This window comes from Acinonyx jubatus, chromosome A2 (genome assembly GCF_027475565.1).
Source record: "Acinonyx jubatus isolate Ajub_Pintada_27869175 chromosome A2, VMU_Ajub_asm_v1.0, whole genome shotgun sequence".
Classification (NCBI taxonomy): Eukaryota; Metazoa; Chordata; class Mammalia; order Carnivora; family Felidae; genus Acinonyx; species Acinonyx jubatus.
In genome coordinates this window covers 119723856-119740731 of record NC_069383.1, presented here as the reverse complement: position 1 = coordinate 119740731, position 16876 = coordinate 119723856, and the positions used below count along the sequence as shown (strand labels likewise).

Genomic DNA, 16876 nt, shown 5'->3' with positions numbered 1-16876 from the left:
CTGTGCCTTTCTTTGCCTGGTCCCTGCCTCTTTCTCCCGCGTCTCTTCCCACTCCCTGCCTCCCTAATCTGAGCTAGCCACACTGTCTTTCTGTTCCCAGAGCATTCCATGCTCCTTCCCCCTTCAAGGTCTTTGCTGTTCCTTTCCTTCTGTCTGGAATGTGCTTCCACCATATCTGTGCCTGGCTCTCTTTCTCACTTCCTCCAAGTCTCCCCACTCAGGGATACTCCCTCTGAGAGTCTACTCTGATCTTAACTAGAACAGGGGCCACTCCTGTGTCCTTCTCTTGTGCAGTTTTCTGTATAACGCTCTATACTACATGGAATTATATCTTATAGTTATTTTTTTATTACATTACATGTCTCCTCACTAGAATGTATGCTCCATGAGGTCAAGGTTTTTTTTTTTTAATTTGAAATCCTTGCAGATATTTTAATTTATTTTGTAATTAAACTTTTGAACAGTCAACTCGTTTCCATGGTTGAAAGTCAGAATGATGCAAAAAGATATCTAGAGAAGTCTCATTCCCATTCCTGCCTCTGGCCATCCAGTTTCTTTTACCCCATAAAAAAAATTTCTTATTGGTTTTGCAGTATTTCTTTATGCAAATACAATACGTATTTTTATATAAGTACAGACTTTGCATTTACAGTCTTTGAAAACATTTCCTGGACATCATGCCATATCTGTTTATAGAGAATTTCCTCATTCATTTTTATAGCTGCATAGTATTCCCTTTTAGGGCCACACTACAGTTTCTTTAATGAGGTCCCTCCTGATGTACACTTGTGGCTTCCCAACTTTTGCTACCAAAAATGTCAGAAGGGATTTTTATCCCGTGCTGAAGCCCACAGAGTCTTGAATACTTTCTGCATAGAACGAATGTAGAATGAATGATGAGTGTGAACCAACCAACATTACTGGGCGAGGGAGGTGTGGTCGAAAGGGAGCGGGGTCAGCCGCGCTGCAGGGAGGCTCCAGCCGGTGGCGCTGCAGGCAGCAGACGCGTGTGGCCGGACCGGCCACGCCGCTCTTGCCGTGGGCGCCGACGGTGGCGCGGGGACGAGCGTGGGGGGGGCGGAGGGTAGGGCGAGTCATATGACCCGTTCGGCTTCCTGGCTTCGGCCGCCGCCGCCTGCCCGTGTTCGCCAGTGGTGCGCCGCGGCCCCGAGGAGCCGTTGAGGGGTACGGGCTGAGGCCCGCTCGTGTGCAGGCCGTCGCTGTTGCTGTCCGCGCCCGCGCGTCCGTTCTCCCTCCCGGCCGCCATCATGCTGGCGCTCATCTCCCGCCTGCTGGACTGGTTCCGCTCGCTCTTCTGGAAGGAGGAGATGGAGCTGACGCTGGTGGGGCTGCAGTACTCGGGCAAGACCACCTTCGTCAATGTCATCGCGGTGAGTGCCGCCGGCTCGCCCGCCCCGGGCGCCGCAGCCCGCGAGTCCGGCCCGGTGCTGGCCCGAAGCCCGTGGCCGGGGCTCCCCTCAGCGCGATGGGGCGAGTGGGACGAGGGCTGGAGGCAACAAGGCGTTCCTGTCGCCTCGGCCGGGGCCGGGGTTTGGAGTTCGCGCGTGTTGGCGCCTGAGGCGTAGTGCTGAGCCGGCCGCCGAAGGGTTAATTCCATTTAGTCGTGTTCTACAAAGGGCTGGGTCCTCGACGCGGCCGCGGCTTGGAAAGGGTAAAATCGGCCTTATCACATTTTTCAGGATTGGGATTTCCTTGGGGCTTGCTCTGGGTGTGTGTGTTGGTGGGGGGGGGGGCACCTGAAGGCTTAACTCCGGCCTGTCCCTTCCCAGGAGGGGGGGATTTGGCGAGCTGTCAGTCCCGTGAGAACGCATGAGTAAGACTCGAGAGTGTCCCTCCAGTATCCGCTCGGGACGGAGAGCCCATCGCAAGGAAAGCAGGGGAGCGTTGTGGGCCCCTTCCCGGATTTTGTGGGCAGCTGGTTCCTTGTGATTCAGTTACTGGTTTTCAGTCGGTCCCCTTGGAGGGGGCGAGATCGAGTTCATTGCTGCCGGGCTCGTTGCGAGAGAGACTGGGGAGAAACACTTCCAGCCAGTCTGGTCTACAGTAGTCCGCAGCCTTTACTTAGCCAAGCAGATCGGGGGCTCTGCTTTCCCAGTGGTCGGAAGAGATGGATCTGTAGTCACTTAACTTTCTTGGGAAAGGGGTAGTTGGTCTTTTGTGAGAGTGTTTCTTGTTTGAAGGGGAGGGCAGGGAAGTGACTGGGCAGGAGCATAGCTTTTTCCAGATCCAGGAAATGGGGTGTCTGGGATGGAAATTGCCCTGGGAACCTAGTGTGGTGTTGATTAAGCAGTGATTGTGTGGAAGGATGATTATTAAATTTTGCCTGGGTGGTTAGTTGGGGAAGGGATAAGAGAGATTCTCCTCAATCTTTAGAAGCCAGGAGTCGATGTGACTCACTCTTAGTTGATAGGTGCTTGTACTTGTCAGGGATGAGCTTTAGAACTATTCTAAAGAGAGATGGCAGCCGTCCTTCCGTCTTCTAGATGGTGGTTGAAATCCTTATTTAATAGACTAGTTGCCCAACTGGTTTGGTTACAGGAACGATTGAAACACAGCTCCCTTGTGGGAGAAAATAGGTAACGTGTGACTCTTAGTCCTCCAGTAATAGAGTAGCAGGAGTAAGACTTGAAAAAGATTAGCAGAGATCCAAACTTCTTTGAAGAATGTTGCGTATAAGTATAAAGAAAATTTACCCACTTGTTTGGCTCCTTTTGTGATAAGGTTTTTTAAATTATTTATTTATTTATTTTTTGGCTTGAGATGACTATCTTTTCAACAGGTATAGTGGAGTGGAATGTGTATGTGATGACACAGTAAAAAAAAACCAACTTTGGATTCAGTATCCAAAGTAGAGCTTTTGTATGATGGGGAAAAGATAAGACCTCAGTTTGCTATACATTTTCTGGTATCCCTTGAGATAAGAAAGTTTCCTTGTAAACCCTATCCTTTTGACAAAACTGAATTAATATACAGTGTAGGTGTAGGTCTATCACTACATTTAGTTGTATTTGTTGCAGAGAAGGAGTTATGCATTGGAAGTCTGAAAAGGTTTAGTAAATCTCTGAAGAACTTCTAAAGACATAGGCATGAACATCATGCTTATTTATTTATTTATTTATTTTTATTGTAGACAGTGTAGCTTAATATAATGAGCAAGAACTTTGAAGAGAAGGAGCCCCAGCTTTGCAGTCTGGCTCTGCCACTTAGCAGCCTTGTATCCTCTTTCAGTCCTTGCTTTCTCATCTTTGAAGTAGAGATAATAATGTGCTTCTTAAAGAGTTGTTCTGGGGAGTAAATGAAATGACAGATGTGACCAGCACTATGCCTGCCCAAAGAAGGGGCTAGGTAGGTGGTAGCTGTTGTTATTTGTAGCGGATACACTCCTTTAATGCAGAAACAGTGTTTTGAAAAACATTCAGAAGGGAATTAGCTGTGGTCATTTCCTTCTTTGAATCTAATTTATCCAAACCTGGGCTCCAGTAGCGGATTTATGGATTGTGGCAAATGATCACATCATGTACTCCCCCCGACCCCCTGTTTTTGTTTTGTTTTGTTTTTTTACATTGTATTAGATTATTTTAACAACTGAGCTTCTGCAGTGCTGTTGAACTTAAAGTGAACCAGTGGTGCCACTATTTTTTTTTTTTTTACATTAGACTTTTCTTTTTTCTTAATGTTTGTTTATTTTTGAGAGAGCACTAGAGTAAAAGCGGGAGAGGGGCAGAGAGAATCCGAACCAGGCTCCAGGCTCTGAGCTCAAACTCACACACCACTGTGAGATAATGACCTGAGCTGAAGTAGGACTCTTTACTGACTGACCCAGGTGCCCCTAGCCTATTCTTTTTAAATTATAATTATATGGGTAGGTTTGGTTTAGAAAAAATTCTGGACTGTAAGTGGTTGTAACCCTTAAGATGCTGACAAAAAGAGACCTTAATAAATTTCACACTTAAAAAAAAAAAAAAAAAAAAACAACTCTAACCTAACCTGTGATTATCATGGACTATATTGAGGGTGAGGAAAAGGTTAATAAATAAAGGTGATGTTGCAGACTTTTCAATAAAAACAAAGTTTCCAGAATAGTGAATTTAGCCTTGTCTTTAAAAAAATTAACTGCACTGTTCTTTGTATTTTGCATAAAATGTCTGATTTATAGACTCACAAGTACACATGGGTTGAGTGTGTCACTTTAGAAAGTTGGCCATTTATTTACTCACATTCAACAAGTAACTTAGGCATGAAAAGCTTTAGGTGAAGGCAGTTTTCTTCAGGTAAAAATCAACTTTTTGTAAACATAAAATGTGTCTCTATCTTCTGCCTTAAAAGTTATGAAAAATTTCATAAATGTCATTTAACTTACTAGAGAGGTTTGTGTAGGGTTTGGTCCATTCTGAAATTAGGCAGTTTATTTACAGAGAGGTTCAGTCTTAAAATTTATATTCTTGTGATTTTAAAACTTCAGTGATACTCCATTTTATCTGGTATTTTTATACAGAGACCCTTAACGTACATACTGTATTCTTTGTTTTGGACATTAAAAAAAGAAACCCCTCTAATATTTAATTTTCTCATTAGTGTTAGGGAATGAAATATTGCCCATTGCTAAGTATTCTGGCAGTTATTGCATAATAAATCATGTGTCCTATATGTGTAATTTATGTTGAGTAATCTTTATTTTTAACAGAGACTCTAACACGGGTTATAAGATAATTACTAAGAAATGTTTAGCAGGATTTACCAAGGTGTTATAGGCTAAATTTTATAGACACTGTGTATTTTTGAAATGAGTAGTATAAAAATTTGTCTACATTTTTATGAAGTATTAGTGCTCCCCAGGTTATTCAAGGAAAAGTTTATTAACTTCCAAGAATTAGGAAAAGGAGATATTTTGAAAGATTGTAGAAATTTGAACGTAGAATAATTTTTTTTAGAGTTTCTAGAAACTTTAATTAAGTGGTCTAATTTTATTCTCATTTTATAGATGTAGCTAGAAGATCCAGAAAAATAAGTGAAATTCCTAAGGCAACAAAGCTAATTAGCAGAGATAAAATTAGAATGTAGGGCCAGTGTACTTTCTACTTTTCTTATCTGCCTCTGTAGGATCTAGCTGAGATTAGAATCCTAGAGCTGTGGATTGGGAAATCTTAATCCTTTAAATATCTTTTTTCATGTATTTGTACATAAATACACTCTTCTTATGAATGTGGATAACACTTTATTTATTATTATTTTTTAAAGGTTTATTTTATTTTATTTGTTTTTGAGAGAGAGCACAAGCAGGGGAGGACAGAGAGAGAGAGGGGACTGAGGATCCAAAGTGGGCTCCATGGGGGCGCCTGGGTGGCTTGGTCGGTTAAGCGTCGGACTTCGGCTCAGGTCATGATCTCATGGTCCGTGAGTTCAAGCCCCGCGTCGGGCTCTGTGCTGACAGCTCAGAGCCTGGAGCCTGTTTCAGATTCTGTGTCTCCCTCTCTCTCTGCCCCTCCCCTGTTCATGCTCTGTCCCTCTCTGTCTCAAAAATAAATAAACGTTAAAAAAAAAATTTAAAAAAAAAAAGTGGGCTCCATGCTGACAGCAGCAAGCCTGATGCCGGGGCTCAAACTCACGAGCCGCAAGATCGGGACCTGATGGTCATGGTTGGACGCTCAGCCACCTACCCACCCAGGTGCCCCAAATCTGGATAACATTTTAAATCCAAGTATCTTAAGCATGTTGATTGACATTTGAGGACTATTTGTATATATGTGTGTGTATTTATATTTGAGGATATGAATTAGAGGAAGTAATGAGCATCTGTGTAAAGTAGGAATAGTGGAATATTGTTTGGACATTTAAATAACTGGCTAACAGGCATTGTTGGGTTATTGAGCTATGTCTGTTTCCTTTAAAAAGCAGAAATAGGGGCTCAGTTGGTTAAGCATCCTACTCTTGATTTGGCTTGGGTTATCATCTCATGGTTCTGTGCTGACAGCTGGGAGCTTGCTTGGGATTTTCTCTTCAACCCCTCCCCCCACATGCGGGCTCTCTATCAAAATAAACATTAAAAAACCAGAAATAATTCTGGGTTTGATTAGTGTTTATTATTTAGTTACTTTAGGGCAAGAATGGCAAAAACGGTTTTTAAAGAAAATACAATGTAGCTGAAGTCTAAAGGTTAGTAAGTTTGAAATTTTAGTGTAGAAACTAGCTTTCCAACGAGGTAGTCTTCCAATTCACATTAGGAATTGTGGAACCCGAGGCATCCTGCCAAGGAGCTTCTCTTCTAGGCTCTTTATCTTTCACCCCTGTTGCCATTATTTCTGCCATGCAGACCTAGAATCTCAAAAGCCACATGTTCTCATGAAGAAGGTGGTGCAATAATGCATTTTAAATTATTGACAGGGGTGCCTGGGTGGCACATTGGTTAAGTGTCCAACTCTTGATCATGGCTCCGGTTATGATCTCATGGTTTGTGAGATCCAGCCCCAAATCGGGCTCTATGCTGACAGTGCGGAGCCTGCTTGAGATTCTCTCCCTCTCATTCTGTCTCTGCCCCTCCCTCAGCTTGTGTGCACGCTCTTTCTCTCTCTCAAAATAAATAAACATTCCAAAACAAAGAAAGAATTTCTAAATTGCTGACTTAGAATATATCTCACAATTTGAAGCCCTTTTTAATTTTCTCAAAGATAAAAGTGGGTGGTAAGTGAACATGGATACAAAATGCATCACAGCTATAAAAACTAGTTACTTATATGTTGTTTTAAGAATTTTTTTCTGATTTTCAATATAATACAGGGTCATGAGTAGAAATTTGAAAAAGGAGTATAAAGTAGAAGAAACCACTTGTTATCTTCATCATCCAAGGTTAACTAACTGTCAGCGTTTCAAAATATTCCCAAAGCCCCTGGCTTTGGGCTGACAGTGTGGAGCCTGCCTAAGATTCTCTCTCTCTCCCTCTCTCTCTGTCCCTCCCCTTCTCTCTCTCTCAAGATAAATAAAGTTAAAAGAAAAGTATTCCCTTTTTATCCTTTTTAAATGTATGCATTGAAATGCCTTTCAACTTAAAAAAAAAACTTTAAACTTTTTTTTAAAAAGTTTTGAGATGATACCTAGTTTGTTTTTTTAAAATTATGGTGTATGCATATTTCTGTGTGTAAAACCATTTTAGTGCCTTTATAATTTATGTTATGGCATTCATGTGGCTATACCATAATATATTTGATTATTTCCTTATTATTGGACATTTGGGTAGTTTCCAGGGTTTTGCTATTGTATATCAATTTGATCTGCATTTCCTAAGGATGGGTTCCAGAGTTACATCATGGGGTCAGAAGATAGAAACGTATTTCATGCCAAATGGCCAAATTGCTGTCCAGAAAGTATGTGCTACTGACAATGTCTTATGAATAGATTTCATGTATAAAGTTGGAATTAAGCTAAGCACTTGTTCTTTGTTATTTTTAGGGAAAAACATATTTAGTTTTGTTGATAAGTAAACCAGCAGTATTTTTAAACTATTTTATTAGGTAATTGCTCTGTTTCTGTGTTTAATGTTTAAAGAAGTATCTTTATGTTTCAGCAACTGCTAAGACTGAGACTATAGAGAACATAATTCCTTTTTCAATTTTCTTTTTTATTGAACTTTGCAGGCAAGTCTTATAAATACAGCTCATCCCCTTTAGCTATCTGCATCTAATTTGTTTTCAACTTACTGGTGGATTGCATTAGGAGTTTGTATTCCAGGAATCTGGCATATTTCCACGCAGTCCTTACCTAATCTTGGCCTATTATGGTGTGATGCTGCCTTTTCTTGGTGGGCGGGAGGGTGTCTGTATGCTAAATATTCTTTTCTAAATCAGAATCTAAGAGCGTTTGCTAAGGAGACCACTTTTTGAGGGCTATAGCATATGATTTGTGTGTGTGTGTGTGTGTGTGTGTGTGTGTGTGTGTGTGTTTTAATGGTTATTTATTTTGAGAAAGAGAGAGCAAGAGAGGGGAGAGAGAGAGAACACCTTGGAGCAGGGGAGGGGTGGAGAGAGGGGGAGAGAATCCTAGGCAGGCTTTGCACTATCAGCACAGATCCCAGCAGAGCCTGATGTGGGGCTGGATCTCACAAGCCATGAGATCATGCCCTGAGCTGAAATCATGAGCCTGAGACTTAACTGACTGAACCCCCCAGGTGCCCCTAGTATATGACTTGTTTTGAATGAATAACTTGGGTATCATTTATGATTATAAAAGTTGATTCATGTCCTTTGTCCTCATATATGAAAAAAACCATAGAAAAATACTAACTTACTTGCTCAGTAGGGCAAAATTAAATGACAATTTAAGTCATTTAGTTTTTCTTTTTTTTTTAAATATAATTTATTGTCGAATTGGCTTACATACAACACCCAGTGCTCATCCCAACAAGTGCCCACCTCGGTGCCCATCACCCTTTTCCCCTCTCCCCCACCCCCCCATCAACCCTCAGTTTGTTCTCTGTATTTAAGAGTCTCTTGTGGGTTGCCTGCCTCCCTCCCTCTCTGTTTTTCCTCCTGTCCCTTCCCCCACAGACTTGTTAAGTTTCTCAAGATTCACCTATGACTGAAAACATAGGATAGGATATCTGTCCTTCTCTGACTGACTTATTTCACTCAGACATTTAGTTTTTCTAAGATGTAGCAAACCAAAATTGGAGTCTCTAATGAAATAATGTGAGTTAATTTCTTTCTTCAAAGTCAAAACCACAAAGCTTATATTCTATTGTGCTATTTTTTTAAAGGTTACACTGTTTCTTAAATTAGACATTGGATCTTGTATTTGGATCGGATTTCATAGTTTGTCTAGTTTTATTCGCTAGAGTAACGTTCTTCATATCCCAAAAGGAATTTTTTTTGTATTAAATCTAAACTTTAGGGTTAATTTAATTTAATTTAATTATATGCTTTAGGGTTCATTTTAAAATCATCTCTAAGAATGCTGTATTTTTAAAAAAATATAATTCTGGCAAAATAGTTTTAGGTTTCAGGTATCAGAGTAGTGACATTTCTGCTTGAAAATTGAAGCCTTTCCTTCTAAACTAGGTTGGAAAAGTAATCATTTGTTATTTAAAAAAAAAAACAAACTTGGATTATGATTGACAAAATAATCCTAAAAGTGTCTTTTTAACCAGTTTACTTGATAACAATTACTTTAGACTTAACAAAGTAGTATTACTGAAGAATATATTTGAGCCTACATTTGTTGGCATCTGAGTGTGGTATGAATGAGTTTATTTGGAATATGTTTAAGTGGCTGCAGGAGTTAGAATGGCATAGAAGTTAATAATTGAGAGCCAGACTGTTGAGGTTCAAATCCTTATTCTTTGACTTGTGTTATTTTTGGCAAGTTATTTAACTCCTCAATGTCTGTTTCCTTAAATGTAAAATGGGAATAATAGTAGTTCTCCCTCATAGAGTCGTTATAAGTTAATATTTATAAAACATTTTGAACAGTGTTCAAAACAAAGCATATACTATGAAAGTGCTTCATAAATGTTAACCACTAGGTTATTGTATTCTGCTCTCCTTGAGGTCAGGGATTTCTGTTGCTTTTGTTCACTGATCTGTTCCAATTCCCTGAAACAGTGCCTGGCACTTATTAGATGCTCAAATATATTTTCAAATAGACTTATTCACAATAAAAAATTAAGAAAAATGTCTTTATGAACCCATATTCCCATTTTCATAGTTAAGTTTGCAAACTGTAGCATAGTGTTAAGAATGTGAATTAAGAATGCAGCTTTATGGTACAAGGTGGAGAAGTAGACTGATCCCAACAGGAAGAAAAGAGTGGCCCTTGGCAGTACTACCTGCCCTCTAGAATTGAGGTGCCGTGTACAAGTGTATGCTTGGATTGTCATTGTAAATTTGGTTAAGACCATACTATTGGCATCCATTTACATGTGTTTGCTTTGATTTTTGAACGAAGATTTATGATTAGAATGGGTTTAATCACTGTTGACAGCCATAAATTTGCAAGCCCCACCAGGCAGTAGACTGTGTGGTAGGCCATCCTCTCCTAGATGAGAAGTGGGCCCTTGAGGGTGCATGCAGCCTGTACCAGAAAGAGCTTTTGGCAGAGTTTCCTCTCTGAAGGTGACTTAAGGTCCTGTTTAGACACTGATCACTAGACCCAGTTTTTCCTGACAGCTCATTTTGTCTAGAGAATGTTTGAATGCAATATATTGACTTCATTATTTTTAAATAGTTCTTATCAGAGGAAAAACCAGGAAATGGAAGAAACTCACTTTTTTTCTCCTCCAAAATCTAGCTGTTTCACTCCCAGGTTTTAGTTTTTTTATTTAATTGTATTATTTTCTTCAGTGGCTGAATTAAAAAACTTAAAACATTTGTTTCTTAAAAAGAATACACATAATCCATATTGTTTAAAAAAAAGAGGGTAGATACAGTGCACCTGGATGGCTCAGTTGGTTGAGCATCTGACTTAGCTCAGATCATGATCTCCTGGTTTGTGGGTTTGAGCCCTGTGTTGGGCTTTGGAACCTGCTTAGGATTCTCTCTTCTTCTCTCTCTGCCCCTCCCCTGCTCGTGCACATGCACACTCTCTCTCTCAAATAAATGTTTAAAAAACTATAAAAAGAGAATATAGATACACAAATAAAAAATTCATCTTTAATACCATTAGGACCTAATCATTATTAAACTGTATATCCTTCCAATTTTCTCCCTGTCCCTTTATTTATACACACACACACACACACACACACACACACACATAATATACTTTTTTGTTATGATATAATTAACATATAACATATTACATTCAGGTGTATAATGTAATGATTGCATATTTGTATATATTGCAAAATGGTCATCATAGTAAGTCTAGTTAACATCCATCACCATGCATAGTTAAAATTTTTTTTTTGTCTTATGATGAGAATTTTTAAGACTTTTTAGCAGCTTTCAGATATGCAGTGTAGTATTATTAACTACAGTTACTGTGCTGTACATTACATCTTATTTATTTTATAACTGGAAGATTGTACCTTTTGGCCCCTTTGCCTGTCACCTGTTTCCTCTCATTATCCCCCTACTCCCTGCCTCTGGCAACCACCATTTGTTCTCTGTGAGTACTCCCCCCCTCCTCTTTTTTTTTTTTAAAGATTCCACATAGAAGTGTCTTTCTCTTTCTGACTTCTTTCATTTAGCACAGTGCCCAGTATATGCTTTCTTGATAACAGTGACAGGATCATATTGTACATACTTAGTCATCTCATGTAGTCTATTTGATTTATCTACTTTGATGGCTAATAGGCAACTCAAGTTTAATCAGCTCAAGATGGAACTTTTGATCCCCTTTTGCCTCAATCCAGGGCACCAGCATCTATCCTTTTCTAAAAAATATTGAATGAAATGGATGCTAGAGGCTTTAATTTATCTATATATTTATAGTTTGGTTGCAGGCATTATTTTCCACTGTTCAGTGATGAAATATTTGTGCCTAAGACTTTGTTTTTGCAATTTTCTTTGGAGTGCCTGAAGATGGGCCAGTTTGACCAGTTTTAACCTTTCCATGCTCCTCTCACCCTGTCTGTAGCATGTAATTTCCCAAGTTAGGATTGATCATATCACCTCCATCATAATTTTCACCACACTTACCACCTTAAGAAGTTATCTTGGGGGCGCCTGGGTGGCTCAGTCGGCTGGGCATCTGACTTTGGCTCAGGTCATGATCTCGCGGTCCGTGAGTTCGAGCCCCGCATCGGGCTCTGTGCTGACAGCTCAGAGCCTGGAGCCTGTTTCAGATTCTGTGTCTCCCTCTTTCTCTGACCTTCCCCCATTCATGCTCTGTCTCTCTCTGTCTCAAAAATGAGTAAACGTTAAAAAAAATTTTTTTTTAAAAAGAAATTATCTTGTTTATTGTCTTTGTCTCTTTTATGAATGTAAGTTCTTTTATGGATGTAAATTACATAGGGATAGAGCTTTGTCCTTTTTTCAGTACTGTATTAAGTACAAAGCACTATGCCTGCATATAATAGGTTTTCTAAATATTGAGTGAATGTATATAAAACAAACTATTTTATGTATTCTTAAATTGTGTGCAAGGCATTATGATAGATGATTCATAAGTGTATCAGATAAGGTTGTTTTGCTGGAGTATGTGCCTCATAGTAGCCATGTATAGAACAGAAATGTTAAGTGCCTTAAGACTGGCACAAAATGCTTTGGGAATCTCTTTACCCTGACCTCACTAAGACTTCGGGGGTGTTTTAGAAAGTCGATTTAGTGGGACCGTGGTGGGAATGGCCACTGAGGGGAGCTTTGAGAGTAGAGTGGTTTTAATTTATCAATGAGTATTTGAAGAAGCAGTGTTGTAGGTAGCATAGATATAACGAGGAACAAAACAGACATTCCTTTACTTGTGCATCTTCCAGTATTATGGAGGGAAGAAAAGATGTTCAAGAAGGAACTGTGGAAGTAGCAAAGACACAACTGAAGGCAAGAAATTTTGTTGAATTAAGTGTGACTTGCATGAAGGAGAAAACAAGAGACTGGAAAAATAGATCTGTATGCCTGGGGAGCCATTGAAGATTTTTGTTTGGGGGAATGAAGTAAGACTGTTTTCCAACGGATTAATTTAGTAGACCAGTGAAAAGGAAGTTGGTCACAAGATCATTACAAAGGTCTGATTGAGAGGTAATGGGGTGGTGGTGGGGGGAGTTAAGGAGTAAGGAAAAGATGAGCTTTATTAGGGAAGTAGAATAGGTACAATTTAGTGGTCGAATCAGATATGCAAGACAAAGGGGGATTTGTAAGGAGTTGAGTGAATGTTGGGGAATATGGCTGTGGGATCAAGTAGTGGAAATGGGGTAGAGAATGAGAATGAGTTTAGAAGAGATAAGGATGAATTGAGTATAAAATGTATTATATGATTAATGATATAAAGGGGATTTGTATTTGGGAAGGGCATTCATTCTATTATTTTTAGATATAGTGGGACTAAAACTGAGAATTAAAATGTCATTTCATATCTTTATCTTAGTAGTAAGGGACTTAAGAAGTAGTTGAGAATTCAATCCTGGTTTCTCTTCTAAAGAACGTTGTAGAATATTTTCTTCCTTCTGATTTGTGTCAATTATCCTATTCTGATAACTTATTTTGCAAATGTTTTATAAGCAAGGAGTAAACAAAATGTTCTCCACTCTTCCAGAATTTCAGTTGAGCTATCTTGATTTGTTTATGGGGCTATGTACATTAGTCTGTGCCCAGTTTGCAGGCTGCCCAGAAGACGTCCTAATCCATAGGCCCTTGAGGCAGCTGAATGAAGGTTGTATATTCAGAGTGGCTGAGGCTCTTGTAGGCTTGGAAGTCTTCCTGATTTAATTTAAAGAGGAATGTTCTATCCCTGGAAAGTGTCTGATTTAATTTTGTATGCTGTCTTTCTACTGAAGAGAAAAGCTGGTATGTATAATATCTTGTGCTTTAAACATAAAGGATATCTGATGTCTTGGGATTTCAGTTGTGATTTTTTTTAGGTGCTGGGTCAACATGTAGTAGTCTTAGACTCAGGATATCATTTTTCTTTCTTCTTGGGTCACATTACTGATTATTTTACTGTGTGATTGAAAAGACACAGTGTGATCCTCAGTCCTCCTATCCCAGTTAGGCTGTCTGATATCTGCTAAGAGATTTATTTAGTACAGTCTTTTGTGGACTTAACAGTGCTCAAAGACACCTGTTCATCTTAGAACATGTGGACATTATCATATAACAAAAAGGAACTGGCTGTACCATCTCTGCCATGTCATTCTTAAGGGTAGTTAATGCAAAGAATATTCCTAGACATCCTACTGTTTCTTAACTGTCCTTTTCTACAATGCAGAAGGGGTATTCAGTGAAAACCTTTTTATTTATTTATTTATTTATTTATTTATTTATTTATTTAGTGAAACAGTTGATTGTTTTATGAAGTGCACTCACATACGAAGCATTGTATCATTCTTTTGGTCTCCTTGTTAAATAGATACTCACTGGCTTATAAAAGGTAAAAAGAGCTCAAGTGACACAGTTTTGAGATAGATCTGGAATGCAACTCTAACTCAGCCTGGATGTTCTGTTCCATAAAAAAGGTGAGCTATGATGAATCCTGTTTACAGACAAATCCTTTAGGACCTTGGTTTGCCACTTGACATAGTACAACTTTTCCAAGTCCTGTGACTCAGACTACTTGAGAAATTTGATATCACCTCTTGTGGTGTTCCTTAGGCATTTTTAGCTTTCTTTGGCAATTCATTGCCAAATACTTTAAGTCTATTTTACTGGTTGTTGTAATACTTTTCTGTATTATACTTCCTAGGAACACTTGTAAATTTTAGTGGTTTGAGTGTGTGTGTGTGTGTGTGTGCGTGTGTGTGCATGTGTGTGCGCTTACGCACGCATGCGTGGCAGACTTTGGACTGGGCCTTAAATTTGCCAGTGAAAATTAGCAAGATGGTTGTGAGCAGAAAGAGGAAGCAGGCTTTGAAATACATGTTAGACCGTGTTAATGATGGAGAATGAGACACCCAAGATACCAAGCCATTTTCCTTTGTCTGCAATACATTATCTCCTGGTCCTCCTTTTCCCTTAGACAGCACTGTCTTACACATAGTTTAGGTCCCATATCTGTGGAGCCTTGCCTTAACTCTTTTCCCAGGCAAAGTTAATTGCCCTTGCTCTCTTTTCATAGCGCTTTGTTAAAAATTGTGTTTATTTGTGCCAATTTTATATCTTTTTATCTGTTTCTACTTACAGACTGCAGACTTCTTGTTTATATCCCCTAAACGTATCTCTGTGCTTGACTCAGGAGGTGCTCCATAATTATTGACTTACTAGAGTCAAGCACTGTAGGGTATTGTTTAAGTATGTTGAGTCAGACAAGCCTACATTTGAATTCTATATCTGTTAGAGCTCTCTGCCCCCCTCAAAGTTTGTTTCTTCATTGGTGATTTGGGAATGAGAGTAGTTGTCCTATGGGCTCATGGTGTGAGGTAAGATAAATCAGCATAGTACCTGGCATAAATGCTCCATAGTTGATAATTATCACTGTGGTTGATGTGATATTTGGGGGGGAAGGGCAGGAGCATGTGCTCCAGTTAGATGGCAGATGAAATGGATCCTCCCTCACCCCTCAAGTAAGCACTGAATAGGGATTCAGTTTTGGAGGAGGATGAAAGGATTTTGAGTTCCAGGATGGAGGTCTGCTGGCCACTAGGGACCAATTTCTGATTCTTGATGAAGGTTCTGTCATTGTGAGAGAAATTAAAATCAGACTGTCCTTTGCCATAATCCATTACAGATGTGCTAGGGTGCTTGGGGCAACTTAACTGAAAAATTTACTGGTCTATTTGTTTTGTCTTCCTGTTGGTAAACTTGGTAGTAGTGACTAGTTTCGGCTTGGTGGAATACTAAATTTGTATTTTACTACGTATGCTTAGTATAGTATCTATTTATAATCTCTCAATTGACCATTGAGGTTTTTTTTGTTGTTCCTGTGTTTGGGCAGCCTAACGTGGACTACAAGCTTCTGTACAAATAAAAATCTTTGCTTATTTATCAACAGATAACTCTCAAATGTGTGAAGCATTTTACTCAAGTAGAAAGTAGAATAAAGGTTTTGAAACTCAGACTTGGGTTCAGATCCCAGTTTTCCTGCTGTGTGTGTGACTTTGTGACCTTGCTCTCAGGCTTCCTTTTCTGTAAAATGAGGCCAGTAAAGTGAATGGTGTCATGTTGCTGTTAACATTATTACTATTGTTATTAATAGTGTAAGTCAGTGGAATGTGTCCTAGCTACTAACAGTGGTGTATTCTTGATGCAGGAGTCACATATAACTGGAAAACATTCTTGACACTCCAACCCCTTGTGCATTTTTATTTCCCTGCCAGGGTCCCTACCTGGATGGTAGTAAGTGGGGTTGTAGACAGCTACTGAATAAATAATGATGTTAGCATTTAGAAGACACAGCAATTTGGAACTTGAGCACTGTACAATGACTCAGTATTTCATGACTGCCCATCATTTAAGAGCTGAGTTTCAGTATGAAGTGATGCTGATAACACTGAGTAGGCTAATGGAGTAGCTTTGGCATGTTTGGTGTTTCTTCAGGGACACCCAGAGAGAGCCAGAGGGTGAAAAATAGCCATTGAAAGGGAAATAAATGTATTCAGGCCATGGCATTTTCTGCAGCCATACCACTGTACTGCCAAACTAATAAATGTAGAAGCAGAGATGTCTTTACTGATACATGAATAAACAGCTGCAAGACCTGATGTATTCTAGTTTAAAAATGTTTTTAGAGATTTAGTACCTTTAATATTTTAAAAAATAAGCAGTGTTTCTAAGTGCTTTACTTTGTTTTGGGGGTAAAAACAAAGCAATCCACGTGATGTTATTAGTGGAGGAGATAAGGATGCAAATCCACAAAGCAGGAAAATGTTACAAGTTGGAGATAAACGACTAAAATTAAAATCCAGGTTTTAATGTATCCTAATGATAGGTGCCAAAGTTTGCTTCCTCCAGAGTCTGACATCAGAATTGTATTTATAAACATTTTCTGCTTCCACTACTGCTGTCAAGGCTGCCTGGGCTACTCTTTAAAAGATAAGAAAGAGAGTATTGCTTATCTGTTTTATGATATACCTGTGGAGCAGGGTTTTAATAGCTTTATTTATCGTCCAGTTAGAAAAGAGATCTGATAAGAGGACATGCATATGCTGTCACCTGGCGTGATATGCTGTAATCCTTGGTTACATTTAGAGGCTTTTTCATTCTAACACTTAAAGGTTCTGAGTAGCAGTAGGAGTCATGGGTTAAATTCTAAACTAGGGGACAGTTTCTGGATAACT

The 16876-nt window shown here is 39.3% G+C and overlaps 1 protein-coding gene across 1 annotated transcript in view; it reads left to right on the top strand.

Annotated features, from left to right (window-relative positions):
* Positions 1-1056: 1056 nt before the first annotated feature.
* ARL8B (ADP ribosylation factor like GTPase 8B) overlaps positions 1057-16876 on the top strand; it is a 48992-nt gene continuing 33172 nt past the window's right edge. Inside the window, exon 1 of the mRNA XM_027042525.2 lies at positions 1057-1391. Within this exon, the coding sequence (XP_026898326.1) occupies positions 1269-1391 (123 nt within the window). The 5' untranslated portion in view covers positions 1057-1268. The remainder of the gene's footprint in view (positions 1392-16876) is intronic.